The 17849-nt window shown below is 43.0% G+C and overlaps 1 protein-coding gene across 2 annotated transcripts in view; it reads left to right on the top strand.

Moving 5' to 3' along the window:
- The window catches only part of UBTD2 (ubiquitin domain containing 2), a 113471-nt gene that overhangs the window by 11793 nt on the left and 83829 nt on the right, over window positions 1-17849 (top strand). The window contains exon 1 of one of the 2 annotated variants that reach the window (XM_075131342.1): window positions 17167-17374. The exons of the other annotated variant lie outside the window; for it this stretch is intronic. Coding sequence (XP_074987443.1) covers window positions 17167-17374 — 208 coding nt within the window. Of the gene's footprint in view, window positions 1-17166; window positions 17375-17849 lie in introns of those variants that run through there. 2 annotated transcript variants of the gene reach the window in all.

Below are 17849 nucleotides of genomic sequence, written 5' to 3'. Positions count from 1 at the left end.
AGCAGGCAGGCGATACGGATTGCTAGCAGTCGTATTGTACCATCTTCTGCCAGGCAGGCAAGAGATGAGGATGGCTAGCAGTCGTACCGTACCATCTTCTGCCGAGCAGCCATGAGATGTGGATGGCATGCAATCCTTCTGCACCATCTGCTGCCAGCCAAAGATGTAAAAGATAGATGGAGTGGATCAAAACAAGAAATAGACCAGATTTGTTTTGTACTCATTTGCCTCCTCCCCTGTCTAGGGGACTCATTCCTCTGGGTCACACTGCAGTCACTCACAGAGAAGGTGCAGCGAGGTAAATCTAGCCATGTATCAATCAGAGGCCAGGCTAACCTCCTCGTTCCAATAAGAACAATAACTTAGGTGCACCATTTCTTATTGGAACCCTCCGTGGAGTCCTGCCTGAAATACTCCGTGATGTAAAGACACCCCCTTGGTTGATTTTAGCTCTCTGAAGCCAACCCTGTAAGCCGTGTCATCAGTCGCCCCTCCCTCCGTCAGAGCAACGGCAGACAATCGTTCCGCACCTTTTTTCTGTGCGGACGCCATACCAAGGCAAGCATGGAGGCCGCTCAGCTCACTTTGGCAATTAGGAGCACATTAAACACCACACGCATTATCCAGCAGTATATGCAGCACCAGAACCGGGCAAAGCAATACCGGGCGAGGAGGCGACGTCAGCGCGGTCACGTGAGTGATCAGGACATGGACACAGATTTCTCTGAAAGCATGGCCCCTGCCAATGCATGCATCATGGTGCTAATGGGGCAGGTTCATGCGGTGGAACGTGGATTCTGGGCTCGGGAAACAAGCACAGACTGGTGGGACCGCATAGTGTTGCAAGTCTGGGACGATTCCCAGTGGCTGCGAAACTTTCGCATGCGTAAGGGCACTTTCATGGAATTTTGTGACTTGCTTTCCCCTGCCCTGAGGCGCATGAATACCAAGATGAGAGCAGCCTTCACAGTTGAGAAGCGAGTGGCGATAGCCCTGTGGTAGCTTGCAACGCCATACAGCTACCGGTCAGTTGGGAATCAATTTGGAGTGGGCAAATCTACTGTTGGGGCTGCTGTGATGCAAGTAGCCCACACAATCAAAGATCTGCTGATATCAAGGGTAGTGACCCTGGGAAATGTGCAGGTCATAGTGGATGGCTTTGCTGCAATGGGATTCCCTAACTGTGGTGGGGCCATAGACAGAACCCATATCCCTATCTTGGCACCGGAGCACCAAGCCGCCGACTACATAAACCACAAGGGGTACTTTTCGATAGTGCTGCAAGCTCTGGTGGATCACAAGGGACGTTTCACCAACATCAACGTGGGATGGCCGGGAAAGGTACATGACGCTCGCATCTTCAGGAACTCTGGTCTGTTTCAAAAGCTGCAGGAAGGGACTTTATTCCCAGACCAGAAAATAACTGTTGGGGATGTTGAAATGCCTATATGTATCCTTGGGGACCCAGCCTACCCCTTAATGCCATGGCTCATGAAGCCGTACACAGGCAGCCTGGACAGTAGTCAGGAGCTGTTCAACTACAGGCTGAGCAAGTGCAGAATGGTGGTAGAATGTGCATTTGGACGTTTAAAGGCGCGCTGATGCAGTTTACTGACTCACTTAGACCTCAGCGAAACCAATATTCCCACCGTTATTACTGCTTGCTGTGTGCTCCACAATATCTGTGAGAGTAAGGGGGAGATGTTTATGGGGGGGTGGGAGGTTGAGGCAAATCGCCTGGCTGCTGGTTACGCGCAGCCAGACACCAGGGAGGTTAGAAGAGCACAGGAGGGCGCGGTGCGCATCAGAGAAGCTTTGAAAACCAGTTTCATGACTGGCCAGGCTACGGTGTGAAAGTTCTGTTTGTTTCTCCTTGATGAAACCCCCCGCCCCTTGGTTCACTCTACTTCCCTGTAAGCTAACCACCTGCCCCTCCTCCCTTCAATCACCGCTTGCAGAGGCAATAAAGTCATTGTTGCTTCACATTCATGCATTCTTTATTCATTCATCACACAAATAGGGGGATGACTACCAAGGTAGCCCAGGAGGGGTGGTGGAGGAGGGAAGGAAAATGCCACACAGCACTTTAAGCACAGCACTTTAAAAGTTTACAACTTTAAAATTTATTGAATGACAGCCTTCTTTTTTTTGGGCAATCCTCTGTGGTGGAGTGGCTGGTTGGCCGGAGGCCCCCCCACCGCGTTCTTGGGCGTCTGGGTGTGGAGGCTATGGAACTTGGGGAGGAGGGCGGTTGGTTACAGAGGGGCTGCAGTGGCAGTCTGTGCTCCAGCTGCCTTTGCTGCAGCTCAACCATACACTGGAGCACACTGGTTTGGTCCTCCAGCAGCCTCAGCATTGAATCCTGCCTCCTCTCATCACGCTGCCGCCACATTTGAGCTTCAGCCCTGTCTTCAGCCCACCACTTACTCTCTTCAGCCCGCCACCTCTCCTCCCGGTCATTTTGTGCTTTCCTGCACTCTGACATTATTTGCCTCCACGCATTCGTCTGTGCTCTGTCAGTGTGGGAGGACAGCATGAGCTCCGGGAACGTTTCATCGCGAGTGCGTTTTTTTTTCTTTCTAAGCTTCACTAGCCTCTGGGAAGGAGAAGATCCTGTGATCATTGAAACACATGCAGCTGGTGGAGGAAAAAAAAGGGACAGCGGTATTTAAAAAGACACATTTTATAAAACGGTGGCTACACTCTTTCAGGGTAAACCTTGCTGTTAACATTACATACATAGCACATGTGCTTTTGTTACAAGGTCGCATTTTGCCTCCTCCCACCGTGTGGCTACCTCCTCAACCCTCCCCCCTCCCCGTGGCTAACAGCGGGGAACATTTCTGTTTAGCCACAGGCAAACAGCCCAGCAGGAATGGGCTCCTCTGAGTGTCCCCTGAAGAAAAGCACTCTATTTCAACCAGGTGACCATGAATTATATCTCACTCTCCTGAGGATAACACAGAGAGAGAAAAAACGGATGTTGTTTGAATGCCAGCAAACATACACTGCAATGCTTTGTTCTACAATGATTCCCGAGTACGTGTTACTGGCCTGGAGTGGTAAAGTGTCCTACCATGAAGGATGCAATAAGGCTGCACTCCCCAGAAACCTTTTGCAAAGGCTTTGGGAGTACATCCAGGAGAACCGCGAATGCCAGGGCAAAGTAATCCTTTCACATGCTTGCTTTTAAACCATGTATAGTATTTTAAAAGGTACACTCACCAGAGGTCCCTTCTCCGCCTGCTGGGTCCAGGAGGCAGCCTTGGGTGGGTTCGGGGGGTACTGGCTCCAGGTCCAGGGTGAGAAACAGTTCCTGGCTGTCGGGAAAACCGGTTTCTCCGCTTGCTTGCTGTGAGCTATCTACAACCTCATCATCATCATCTTCTTCGTCCCCAAAACCTGCTTCCGTATTGCCTCCATCTCCATTGAAGGAGTCAAACAACACGGCTGGGGTAGTGGTGGCTGAAATGGCATGCAGCTCATTATAGAAGCGGCATGTTTGGGGCTCTGACCCGGAGCGGCCGTTCGCCTCTCCGGTTTTCTGGTAGGCTTGCCTCAGCTCCTTCAGTTTCACGCGGCACTGCTTCGGGTCCCTGTTATGGCCTCTGTCCTTCATGCCCTGGGAGATTTTGACAAAGGTTTTGGCATTTCGAAAACTGGAACGGAGTTCTGATAGCACGGATTCCTCTCCCCAAACAGCAATCAGATCCCGTACCTCCCGTTCGGTCCATGCTGGAGCTCTTTTGTGATTCTGGGACTCCATCATGGTCACCTCTGCTGATGAGCTCTGCATGGTTACCTGCAGCTTGCCACGCTGGCCAAACAGGAAATGAGATTCAAAAGTTCGCGGTTCTTTTCCTGTCTACCTGACCAGTGCATCTGAGTTGAGAGTGCTGTCCAGAGTGGTCACAATGGAGCACTCTGGGATAGCTCCCGGAGGCCAATACCGTCGAATTGTGTCCACAGTACCCCAAATTCGAGCCGGCAACATCGATTTAAGCGCTAATCCACTTGTCAGGGGTGGAGTAAGGAAATCGATTTTAAGAGCCCTTTAAGTCGAAATAAAGGGCTTCGTGTGGACGGGTGCAGGTTTACATAGATTTAATGCTGCTAAATTCGACCTAAAGTCCTAGTGTAGACAAGGGCTAAGACTAAGAGAAGGAAAGTTACTTTCTCTGCCTGGGACAGTAGACCAATAAAATGCTTTTTGTTTCTTTTCATTGTCGTTCTGTCTCAAATACAAAAGCAAAAACAAAAAGTGGCATCAAACCATCATTGAAGTTTCACTGTCAGTTACCAAAAATCAGCAAGTGCAACAGTTAAGGTTCCAAGAGCAGCTTTAACTTTCACTTTGCAAAGCCTCTATTTTATGGAGTGTGCTTTACTGTGTAGTTTGATATTTGACTACCTTGAACTGAATACAATTAAATATTCAGGAGGTCTGATGTGGTCAACTTAATGTTGCAGTTGTAACATTAACTTTGCATTTCCTGTTTTTTGCTAACCATAGACCTGATTCTGCAGCCATTACTCTCTTTAGTCCTTTTCTGTTCCTGACTTTAGTGGGACTAGTACGGCTCAAGTGAGTAATGGCTAAAGGATGTGGTTGTGCAAGCTGAATGACACATTTTGCTTTTAATTTCCCAGTGTTCTGAAACATACCTAAAGCAGCATGAACACGTACACTGCTCCAAATGCTGAAGAGACTGGAACTTTTTAAGCTACCTTACTTTCTAAGGCCTTGCCTACACTAAAGGGAAAAGTCGATCTGAGCTACGCCATTTAAGTTATGTGAATAGCGTAACTCAAATAGACATAGCTTAAATATACTTACCGCAGGATCCACACTATGCGACGGAAGATGCTGTCCCATCGACGCCTCTTTCTCTTCTCCATCAGGTGGAGTACTGGAGTTGACGGGAAAGCGATCAGCAGTCAATTTAGCGGGTCTTCACTAGACCCACTAAAATGACCACTGATGTACTGTTTGCCGCAGCATTGATCCTCGGGTAGGTGTTGACAAGCCCTAGTGAGCTAAGTATCCTAATGCCCTGAAATCTTAGAGTAGTGTGAAATGTAGAGGCACTGTACATTCTCAATGCAAGTGCAGAAACGGCTAATTACATATGCCAACAAGGGTGCATTGGTTAACTAACTTGAGCGGTTTTAAGACCTTATGGCCATTTAAAGCCTGTTTACAGCAGAAACTGCACACAAAGTGCAAACGCTGACTGAACAAAACTTTCTACTGCACAGGGTGTAGTAGCTAACTTTCAGTTCATATTTTTTTTTTCCAGAATTGAGAGTGGAATGACTGACTTCTCAATGAGAGCTTACCAGCAAAACTTCAAATTCCGGCTGTTTTGAAGTTATCTATGAGAGGGCCACGGTTACCATTTTTTTTTAAAAGGTTAAAGTGTAAATTTTTCCTTCTCTTCTGCAAAAGTCTAATATGACCAGGGATTTTGATGAAACTTAAAAAAAACAAAACTAAATTCTTGTTATGCTGAAGTTTCCATACTTGATAATTTGCCCCAATAGATGATTTAAAAAAAAAAAGCATAATTATACAATGAAGTTTATAATAGAAACTGTTTTTAGCCCTACAAGTTGCCTGCTATAATAAGATGACTACCAAAGAACTAAATAAAGTATTCATTCTGTAAGCTTTTTTAAATTAATAGAGCCAGTAGCAGATAATTTTTGTAATGGAGCAGATATTATCATTGGAGTTAGAGCAGAGAATCCTCTACACAAAGACTGGAATTTGAAAACTTAATTTGCAAGCTTACTATGTAAAAAGGAAAGGTTTTATTAAAGGGTGGGAGGGTGGGGGAGAGAGAGAGAGAGAGAACGACCATGAACTGTCCTCTGGTTTCCCACAGTTTTAAGTGTGAGAGAAGGCAGGTTTTCAAATAACAATAACAAAGAGGAGAGCTTGGACTTCGCTCAATGAGAGTGTGTTCAGAAAAAAAAATCTGAGGTTAAAATGTTGATAACCTATGATATAATGTTGTTTACAGTGTGGACTGATGCCATGCAATCTTAATATACAGGAGAACGTTGAGCTATGATGTATCTGTTGGAGCTACTATTATTGACACTTAGAACTATTATTTATGGAGAAATTGACAGTTTGCCAACATATTAACAGGAAGAAATTTTTCACCTTTACACAGTAAGAAGGTGCCCATCCTCTGAGAATACTCTCAGGGCTAAATTGTGTCAGAATTAGGGTACAGCACTACAGTACAGGCACCTCTTATAGAAAGTTTGTTATCTTTGTATATTTAAAATGGAACCGCAAAGCTAAATACCTGGCGCACATACTGTGAGCTGAGGGCACTCTAGGTTCTGTTTGCCAGAAGCTGGGAATGAGCGACAGGGGATAGATCACGTGATGATGACCTGTTCTGTTCGTTCCCTCTGGGGCATCTGGCACTGGCCACTGTCAGAAGACAGGATACTGGGCTAGATGGACCTTTGGTCTGACGCAGTAGGGCCGTTCTTATGAAAGAGAATAATTTGTTTTGTCACTTTTTTTTTTTTTGGCTGAAGAACTACCATCCTCTGAGTTGCCTGTGTGAGTAAATATAGTTTCTTTTAAAAGAGAGTGCCTATGAAGTAGTGGAGTGTACCAGCAGTGGGTGAGTAACATCATACCAGCTGGTTTGGATTCATCAACATCGTAATATCCGCACAAACAAATGAGTCCTTTGGAAGACTGGTAATTCCTGGACAATGGCCCTCTGGTGAGGAGGTAAATTATTTACAATGAAAATTGCTAATCCACACACCTTGTATTTCTTTCATAAAATACTTCTTGGCAAAGGCATAAAATGTTGCATAAGTCTGGTACACCAGACTTCATAATTCTTACAAAATATTTTCAAGTGCACTTACTTGTACATAATTAAGTGTAATTAAACTACAAATATCAAACTAAATGAACAAAACATTTTGATGCAGCATCCGTGATAATGGGATTCCATTGAAGTCGGTGGGACTACTCATTCATCTTTGCAGGGTCAGTATCTTGCTCACTGTTACAATGAGTAGTGTTTGTAATATCAGGGTAGTAAGATTCTACTGTGAATGCAGAGTCAGGTCACTTTCAACTAAGCTGAAAAGGGAAAATGTAAGACATGACTACTCACATATTTGAAGCCTATTTTAAGATTTTTAACATGTACTTTTATAGATTGCTACCATAGGTGGAGTCTCCAGTTTGAGTAATCATGGCCCCCAAGTCCCCCATACCTCTCAACATTTTAAAAATAGGCCCATATTGAGTTGTTGCTCACCCTGACCCTCCACCTTAACAAGTGACTCAGTACAAAGGTTAGTCTAACCTTTAATTTGTGTTAATCTCCATTACGTTGTCTTCATATGCCATCCTTTTTTCCTTTAAACATTTCCTTACTGCATGTTCCCTGTCTCTCATCCTTAATTCTTTGTGCTATTGTTACCCTTTCTTGAGATCTCTTCAGCTAATATGGAACCTTCTTATTCCAGCATTTGGTGCTATGTCCTATTAGGGATGTCATCAGAACTTCCCGCTCACTGTAATAATAAAAACAAATAATTTCCTTTGTACTGTGTATGAAATTCATTAGATATTGTGTGTCCTGGACAGGTAATTGAATGATAGAGTTGCAGGTCCCAGCTGTGCTCTGGCACTTCAGAGAGAAGAAAAACAGCTGCTTCTTTTTTTAGTGCAAGCTGTCAAATACCTATTAAAACGATACTTTTGTAAAATGCTGTAGCATATTTGTGAGTGCCATCTCTAAGGTCTTTACCGTGTTTTGCTTAATAAAATACATAGAAGTATTTGGTGAAGTAAAGTTGTAGGAGGGCTTCACAGGAATGCATATTTCCACAAATACAAAGAGTAGCATGGTAACAAATTTTCCAACTTACAGTAGGTTCTATAATGTTCTTATCACTGTCAGATTTATGTTCTGTGTAACGAATATTTTATTTTTGTAAATTGTCCTATTCAGTTCTTAGTGTTTCAGATGTATACTTCTCCATGTTGCTGTCTAAATGCAAAACTAATTCTGTATCCAGAACAGTTCAAAGATGGCAATCCTAAAGTTAAATATATGTTGTACATGACTACTTGATTAGCTAGGTCAGGGGTGGCCAAACTGAGCCTGAGAAGGAGCCAGAATTTACTAATGTACATTGCCAAAGAGCCACAGTAATACGTCAGCAGCCCCCAACAGCTCCCCCATCCCCGCACCTCCTGCCCACGGCAGCTTTGCCAATCAGCGCCTCTCTCTCCCTCCCTCCCTGCACCTCCCGATCAGCTGTTTCATGGCATGCAGGAGGCTCTGGGGAGGGCCGGGAGGAGGAGCAAGGGCATGGTAGGCTCAGAGGAGGGGGTGGAAAGGACTGGAGTGGGGGCAGGGTCTGTGGCAGAGCCAGGGACTGAGCAGTGAGAACCCCCCCGGCACATTGGAAAGTTAGCACCTATAACTCCAGCCCCAGAGTCTGTGCCTATACAAGGAGCCACATATTAACTTCTGAAGAGCTGCATGTGGCTCCGAAGCGACAGATTGTCCACCCTGAGCTAAGTCCACATGATTTAAGCTGGTCACATATTGTATACACTCGTGCTGATAGTACGTAAGTAGCATTCCATAGGTCTCCTAGTCCAACTGAAACAGACAAATACTTTCATTGTACCTGTCCAAAATGCTTTGAGTGCTACATTGTAGTCAAAACTTAAGCATGGTCTTTAGAAATAACTCAAGCTCACTGTTTGGTTTTGAATGAAATGCCTTCAGGCTAGACAGGGAGGGAAGGCAAATTGCAATCTTACAGCTGTTCTGGCAATAGAATAACTTTGGCATTTGTAGAAACAGGGAATGGATATTAAAATGTGATAATACATGGAAATACTAAGAAATTAATGCACTTTAGATCCAAATAAGCCTCTAGTTTTTATAAATGCTCTCTGTACATTAGACACTTCAGAAGATGACTTTTTTCTTAAGTGCTGCATGATTCATAAAATACACAGAAGGATTATTTTTCTATTGAAGCCAAATGAATTTTATTTCCCATTTGGGGAGTTAACGCCCTTATCTAAATGAAGCGGTTCCTTGCAAAACCTCTCTTCTGCTTTCTTAAAAACAAACTTAGACAATGCTGTTGCCCAGATCTCTCTTTCAGAAGAGAGGGCATTATATGAATAATTCTTGCATCCGTCAGCGTCCAAGTCAAGTATTTTAATATCTCTTCATTGCTCTTTCTTATAGAAAGAACAATTGCTTAAACTTACTTTCCAGAGCTGACTTGTGTAAGAGAGGGGGCTCAGCATTTTGAAAGGCCTTTTTTCTTCCTGTGGGGTTGTTATATTGTGGTTACTTTGAAGATGCTGTCCTCTTGATCTTACTCAGAATTATGTCTTTGGTGAAATGCACTTTCCATGTTTTCCTCAGTGAAGGTTGTAAATATATCAGTAGGATCAGGTTTTTTTCCACAGAATCAAAGTTTGGAAGGCGTGCATATGAGTATCCCACTGAATGTGTTTGTTTTCATGTAACTGCAAGTGTTGAATGCATTCTGAAGGTTGGTAGTCATGTCCTGCATGTGTCACCTGGAGCTTCTGGATCTAGCAAGTCAACTATACTGGCTATACCAGACTTAGGCCAGTTTTGTCACTCATGCTGAGCTCTTTTATTTTTATGATTAAAAGATACATGTTTGACACCGGTGACAATTTAGAGCAAAGTGCATCACAAGTTGAGAACTGTTGTTGAGGTTAGCTGTTTTAACTGGCACCCAGTGGGTAGATGAAAGCTGCTTGGGCTCTCTGATCTCCTCCCTCCCTGTATTATGATGATTGGGCCAAGTAGCTGTAACCTGAGGAGAAATCTGACTCCTGATGTTTGAGCACCTTCCTGTTGCTCTTATAAGTTAATCCTAAATGGGCAAGGTGATAGTAAACTTTGGAGCGGCTTATATTATCTTTGGAGCAGGAAAGTGCCTCATTCCCATGTCAGATCTCACTGGAGACTATCAGCTTCATAGTCTGGTAGCTTGATATTGTAACTGCTCACAAGAACCCCCATAGCTAATTATATTCTTAAAAATGAAAAACTGGACTTGTTCATGTTCTGTCTCACTGAAAACTGAATAATAATGGTCAGGTACACCAATAGTGTTTTAGTAATGTCTAGGGGAAAGAAGAGCAGCAATTGGATCTAGGTAAAAGCTCATATCTTCTGATTAAATGACCTTTGTTTGTTTGTTTGTTTGTTTGTTTTGGGTAGCTGTAGATGCAAAATAGAACTTTATTTGGGATGGGATCGATATCCAGAAGAGGGAAGAGTATCACAAACTGGTTTCAAATATGAGGAATTTAAAAAAAAAACAAAAATAAAATGTGCTGGGTTTCAGTAAAAGGGAAATGATACATTCTTAAAGACTGCTGTCATCTGCAATTGCTTTAGTTTCATTAGCAGAGCATTCCAAATACTGTGTGTGTTTAATAAGGACTTTCTCCAAACCTAGTAACAGAGAGGGGAAATGTTGCATTTGTGAATGGACCCAAAATGGAATGTCAACCTTCTGCCGAGCAGTAGCAGGTGTTGGGACCTTGCTGGTTGGGTTCCTGTTAGAAGAGGGATTCCCAGCAATGGCAGTCTGGAATATATTCATAGTTAACTCATTTTATTTGCAGACTTACACCTGTTGTGGAACAGAGGTGCTCACAAACGGCAGGCCCGCAATCCCCTCTTTCAGAGCTCTCAGCTCAATCAGGGATGACTGGTTCTGCTTCAGGAATGGATTAGGAGATTAAGAAAAAGTATACTCTCCCTTACTGTTTGCCACGGCTCTCTCAAAGCAATGCTTTGGAAAACCAATGGAAGCACTTCTCCAAAGATCTAAGAACAGCTCTTAAAATAATATGTAACAGACTCCTGAACAAAGGGCTATCTTAAAAATCCTTAAAATTTATTGACCGTACATTTCTTTTGGTATGGTCTTCTGAGATGGCTCAATGAGCAGAATCCAATTGCATACTCCATGGAACGTCTCTGAATATACCTTAGGAATATGAGCGTGCACCACTTTTTTGTACACCAGTAGCTACTTTTCTCTACTGATTGTATCTGGGGAAAATAGCGCATTTCAAATGGTACAAATGAAAGTGACCAACCTTAATATTTATTATCAACTTACATTTTTTACACACAGATGCAGTGGGAAACTCCTGTTAGGAGTTAATATCTTGCATTTGTACCCTACCCTGTGTGTAAGAGTGAGGTGGGACAAGATTCCAGTTCCCCTGAGAAAGAAGAAAAATATAATTAAAGCCCTGTTAATTTCCTTGCTTGCTGGGACTATTTCCATCATTTGCAAACTGATGTGAGGAGAGTCTTGTTCTGACTTAACATTTTTAAGTAGTCACCATTTCATAGCTGAGAACTACCATTATCAGGCTTGTGTGAGGCCTTCAAGTTTGAAACAGTGTTGCAGAGAATCAAATACAGTAACTTCTCACTTAAAGTCGTCCAGGTTAACCTTGTTTCGTTGCTGATCTACTAGGGAACATGCTCATTTAAAGTTGTGCAGTGCTCCCTTATAACGTCGGTTGGCAGCCGCCTGCTTTGTCCATTGCTTGCAGGAAGAGCAGCCCGTTGGAGTGAGCTGGTGGGGACTTGGAACCAGGTTGGACCTGCAGCCCCCCATCAGCTCCCCGCTCCCCTAAGTTTCCTGTGCAGCAGCCGCCCAGCAGGCTATCAATTGCCGGCAGTTCAGCTGTCCCTCCCCCCACTGCCACGTGCTGTTCCTGCCCTCTGCCTTGGAGCTTCTCTCCAGAGCCTCCTGCTTGCTGGGGGCGGGGGAAAGAGAGGGGAGCTAATGTCAGGGTGTCCCCCTCCCCCGTGCTCCTGCCATTACCCCGCTTACCCTATCTCTATAGAGCAGGGGGGACTCAGGACAGGGCTCAGGACCTGGCAGCAGCTGCTGCGGTCTCAGCTTGCTGATTAACTTAACAAGGTAGTGTACTTAAGGGAAAATGCGCATCTCTGCCTCTCACACACACAGGCTGTGTCTCTGTCTGCCATGCTGTCTCCCCTCCCTCCATTCCTGCTGCCTTGTAGAGTGTGAGGCTACATTAACAACAATGAATTAACCCTTGAGGGCTCAGACAATTGCTACTTCATCATTTAGCAGTAAGGCATCCTCTGGGAAATATCTCATCTTCTGACTCCACCACCTCAACCAAGCTTCACAATCATCATCACTGTGTACAGTATTAAATTGTTTGTTTAGTATGTGTGTGTGTGTGTATGTATATAAATTTCCCTGGAACCTAACCCCCTCCCATTTACATTGATTCTTATGGGGAAATTGGATTCGCTTAACATCTTTTTGCTTAGTCGCATTTTTCAGGAACATAACTACAACGTTAAGTGAGGAGTTACTGTATTTTCCACAGTATGCATCCGATGAAGTGAGCTGTAGCTCACGAAAGCTTATGCTCAAATAAATTTGTTAGTCTCTAAGGTGCCACAAGTACTCCTTTTCTTTTTGCAAATACAGACTAACACGGCTGCCACTCTGAAACCTGTAATAGCATTGAAAGGGGAACCTTCTGTGTTATCTAGTTCAACAGCTTCCATCAAGCAGAGAAGACTCCATATTAGAAATTCCACCAACTGATCTGATCTTGCCTTCACTCTTGAGTTTGTCTAATCAGTTAAACGGTCACTATCTTATTGTTCTTCCTGCAGGAAACTTCTTCCAAATTTCCTTGTTGAATTAGTCTTTCATTAACATAGTCTGCTGCTGTCCTCCAACATAAAGAGCCAACTTTCCAGCATTTACATTTCTTACCCTTTAAGAATTTATGTAATTATCATTTCCTTAATAAACTCATTTCTTTACCATGAAAGGTATGGTCTCAAGTCCCTGTGCTATTTTACTTGCTCATATTTTTTTATGCCTTTCTGTTGTATCTTCTCTTATTTGTTTGACATTGGCAAAGGAGGAACACAATTTAGAGCCATTTGGAAACATTTTCAAATATTTTATAAATAAACAAAGATGTTTACATATAGATGTTTATGCAAGGTATAGGGTGGAATTTCACAGACCCTTCCCAAACAAGGATGTCTCTGATCAGTGTGTCTGGAACACTACTTGACTGAAGTCTCCAATTCAACAAGAAGATTGATTCAGGTCACAGGCTAATAAAAAAATTAACAAAATTCTTGTCTTATTCATGAGCCAAAAATCCACAACTTCCATACTGCGTGAAAAGGGAGAAACAGTTAAAAAAAATAGTAGTTCCCAACTTGTCTCTCTTAATTTTTAATATGGCATCTATTGCTATGATACTCAAGCACTATCCTGATGTAATTCTGGGGACTAAGGACCCAATTTTGCAATGGGATCTGCTCAGGCAGAGACCCATAAAAATCAATGGTGAGGTCTGGCAACTTAGATCTCACTGTGGGACTGCGGCCTAATGTTTAATTTATTATGGGCACATCTGCACAGTAAAATTTTACTTTGGGACAAAGTATTATATAGCTTTGTTTCTCTTTAGCATTTTTAAGGTGCCAATCACAGTTATATTTAAAGGCAACATAGTGTCTTGACTGTGTTACATAGCTTGTCTTCTGTTGTTCTGGACTGTTGCAGCCCTGCAACTCTACAGAAATCAAACTGAAAGACTCAAGTCCTTAATAGCAGGTACTGTACCATGTGTGCTCACTTTACCAATCAATCAGGCTTTAATTTTATATATTGGTAAAACTAGCTCTTCCAAACACATTGTCTGTGGTCTCACTATGCATTCAGTTGCTTTCTTGGAGCGGTAACTTGGATTAGAAGCTTGGGCTGTTTGGATCAACTCCTGCCATTCCAGATGTGGGTGTCTTAAATGCCAGGAATTTTTTCCATTTGGCAGTTTTCCTTTTTTATTTTTTTCTGAACAGTTGTTTAGCAACCATAAGGACTGATCCTAATCCAAAAATATTATCAAAGGTAAAATGTCTATAGTTTAAAACTGCCAAGTTAAAAAATAAAAGTTAAGAAAAGTAATGGTAGTGGAAGGTTTTGTTTTTTTTCTATACCAGAGGTCTCAATTTCAACAACTGAAATTTTGTAAAATTTAGCTTTCATCAAACTTTTATTTTGCCCATGTTCCAGCCAGCTCTACTCTAGATAGAACTCTGAAACGTAACCAAAATGTGAATGTTTGCATGAGAGTTAACAATCACAGGACTGGTAGCAAATATCAGCATATTTAATTGCAACCAAATCAACTTCATTTTATATTTCTACTGTTTTATTCTTGATAAACTTGGACTGGTTCTAATTTCTGCAAGCAGCTCCACAGCCAGAACAAAAAGTTGTGGGGGAGCAGTTTTGTCTAGTTCTACTTGCATAAAGAACGCTTCACAAGATGAAATTCCCCTTGGATTCAGATCCAATAACCATTAATTTTACAGTGGGAGATGAATTTACTAGCTTTACCTATTTTTGAAAAAATTTAGCTCCAGTACATTTTTTTCCCCCCGGGGTGCACTAATAGAAAAGTTCCGTGTAACTTGTCACAAGCTTTTCAACCTAAAATGATGTACAGCAGTTACAAATTCTTTTGACTGAATAGTGTATTTGATGATATATAGACTGCTAAATATCAACAGAAATTAGTCTTGAGGCCTGTTAATCATCACTGATAGATGCTTCTCTAATCTTTCGGAGACAATCTTAAAATAATTTGTATTGCCATTAAGAAGCATTAGAGGGCTTAAAGGTCACACCACTAAAAGTGAAATTAATTTTAATTTACCATTCTGAATTATGAGAATTTAAAAAACCTTGATTAAACTCAAATATTTGCTAAAGAAGTTAGGTTTTTTGGTGTTTGCCTGTTCAGTATAGCTGATGCAAAACTCATCTTGAAATTATTTCTTACATAAGAACTGCCGAAGTAGAAAAGACCAGTATTCTAGCTAGTCTGAAATTCTGTTTGAAGGGCCTATACTGCATAAATCAGAAGAAGATGCTTACCGTCATGTGAAGCGCACAGCCAGTTGTGCAGTACTATGCCCTGGGGTGGGGAGGGAATGTAAATTCTAAATTCAAGCATGAAAACAGCAGCACTCAAAGTCAAGGAGAACATAAACATTGACATAGTTGGAATAGTTAAGAGGATTAATCTCTGTTTCATTCTAGGCTTCTACCCCACTTGTAAGGAGTTTGCATCCTTTCTAGTTAGTTATGTATACATCAGTGAAACATTTCTTTCTGCTGTGGGGAGAGCAGATACATGTAATACCTGATCCTACCTGGTTACCTTCTCCTTGTTACTCTTCAGACTGGCCTCTGTTCTTCTGGGTCCCACCTCCAGCCACATCTGTGTGTTTTCTTTGTATTTTTCTGATAGTTATTTGGCAGTGCCTCCACCTGGCACACTCCTTCCTGGCAAAAGTATCCAAGGGGCTGCTTTGAAGGAAAAAAATCTAACTACCATTTAACTCTGATTTAGCCACCTGATGTATGGAGACTTCCACAGAGTGTAACAGAGACATACAGTATATCAAACCAGGTTAAACAAATATTCATAGGGTCACCTGTACCCAACCTTGTAACTTACACCAGAGGGGAATAAGACTTTAATGTCCTGTTGGTATGCGTACTATGTTGAGGCTCTGGCTGGCTGGTGAGGGGGATGCATTGAATAGTAGCAGATAGAAAGTTATCCCATTGCTGTAGGACATAGTCATTGGATAGGTCTCAGAGTAACAGCCGTGTTAGTCTGTATTCGCAAAAAGAAAAGGAGTACTTGTGGCACCTTAGAGACTAACCAATTTATTTGAGCATGAGCTTTCGTGAGCTACAGCTTACTTCATCGGATGCATACCGTGGAAACTGCAGAAGACATTATATACACAGAGACACCATGAAACAATACCTCCTCCCACCCCACTGTCCTGCTGGTAATAGCTTATCTAAAGTGATCATCAAGTTGGGCCATTTCCAGCACAAATCCAGGTTTTCTCACCCTCCGCCCCCCCCCCCCCCCCCCCCCGCTGGTAATAGCCCATCCAAAGTGACCACTCTCTTCACAATGTGTATGATAATCAAGGTGGGCCATTTCCTGCATAAATACAGGTTCTCTCACTCCCTCACCCCCCTCCAAAAACCACACACACAAACTCACTCTCCTGCTGGTAATAGCTTATCCAAAGTGACCACTCTCCCTACAATATGCATGATAATCAAGGTGGGCCATTTCCAGCACAAATCCAGGTTTTCTCACCCCCCCCCCCACCCCCATACACACAGAAACTCACTCTCCTGCTGGTAATAGCTTATCTAAAGTGATAATCAAGTTGGGCCATTTCCAGCACAAATCCAGGTTTTCTCACCCTCCGCCCCCCCACAAACAAACTCACTCTCCTGCTGGTAATAGCCCATCTTCCAGACAATGGGCCTGACTACCTAAGTAATGGTTGATGCACTCTCAAACTCCATGACATGGAGGCTCCTCAGTTTCAGATCCTGGTCCAGTTCCCTCATTAGCTGTAGGAGATGTCTGACTGTCCATGCTATGCTAGTCATGTAGAACTTTTCGCTACCAAAATTGTACTGCTTCTGCCTCTGAGGTACCTCTTCCCATAGAGGGACTCAGGGAACAGTGCAGACTATACAAAAAAATTGTGTAAACCCTAACTCCTCATTTCTTATTCTATAAAACCCAACTGTAGGTTGAAACAGACAGGGACTCTTGATCTAGCAACAAGTATTTCTTGCCTTATGGTAACTGTTTTAGCTAAGGGACTAATCGAGTCCTAAACTAATTCGGAGCTTTCCCAGCTGAAATCTATGAACTGAGAGATACCATGAACAGGGTCTGGAACAAACTGAGGGATATTGCTGCCAAATAGCCAGAGGCCAGTTTTCATGGTGTAACCCTGCGTGCAGGCATGTGACTCCCAAGCTCACCAAAAAGCGTGTCCTTCCTTCAGTGGCTGGCTCCTCTCTCTCCACTTGCTACTCTGGCACAGTCTAGCCTGAGAACCTTCTTCTTTGGTTAGGCTAGCTTCATGTTCCTGGTCTTAACCTGTCAATCATCCTCACTTTAATCTGCTTGCTCCTTTGAGCAGGCATGCTGGTAGCCATCCAGGCATGTGCTGCAATAACTCCCCTGAGCTGGCAGAGTCCTCTGCCACTCAAACTAGTGTCTCTCCTCTCTCCTTCTTGGGAGCAACTGAGATTCTGAGCCTGCCCTTGGGCTTGCGACATTCTGGAAGCAGCATTCCTCTCCCTGGGGTTTCCTCGGCAACCCACAGTGCTCCACACCTGAGCTACTGGCACCAACACTGCAGAAGCCAAGGTAAACTCTCTGGAGGTTACACTAGGTTGATGCGAGAGGCCTTCAAGTGATTAAAATATTAATAAAGCTGTTAACAATATTGAACTATATCCTAATGATGTGTCTAAACATCTTTATAGTAGTGAGGATCCTGAGAACCAAATTCTATAGTTGCATTGAGCAAGGGTTCAAGAAATACTCCAAAGCATAGAAACTAGAACAAAACAAATCATAATGAAGTGAATCTTTGATGAAATTTACATGGGCTGTGGGTGGATTTTGATGAGCGAAACTAGATCCTTAGGCACTCAAGCCCCAACCATAGACATTAGTGTTATAAGAAAAGGAGTACTTGTGGCACCTTAGAGACTAACCAGTTTATTTGAGCATAAGCTTTCGTGAGCTACATCCGATGCTGCATCCGATGAAGTGAGCTGTAGCTCATGAAAGCTCATGCTCAAATAAATTGGTTAGTCTCTAAGGTGCCACAAGTACT

Source organism: Caretta caretta, chromosome 8, assembly GCF_965140235.1.
Source record: "Caretta caretta isolate rCarCar2 chromosome 8, rCarCar1.hap1, whole genome shotgun sequence".
In the NCBI taxonomy this organism is placed as follows: Eukaryota; Metazoa; Chordata; order Testudines; family Cheloniidae; genus Caretta; species Caretta caretta.
Note: the sequence above shows the minus strand (reverse complement) of the source record. Positions and strands in the feature narration are given on the sequence as shown.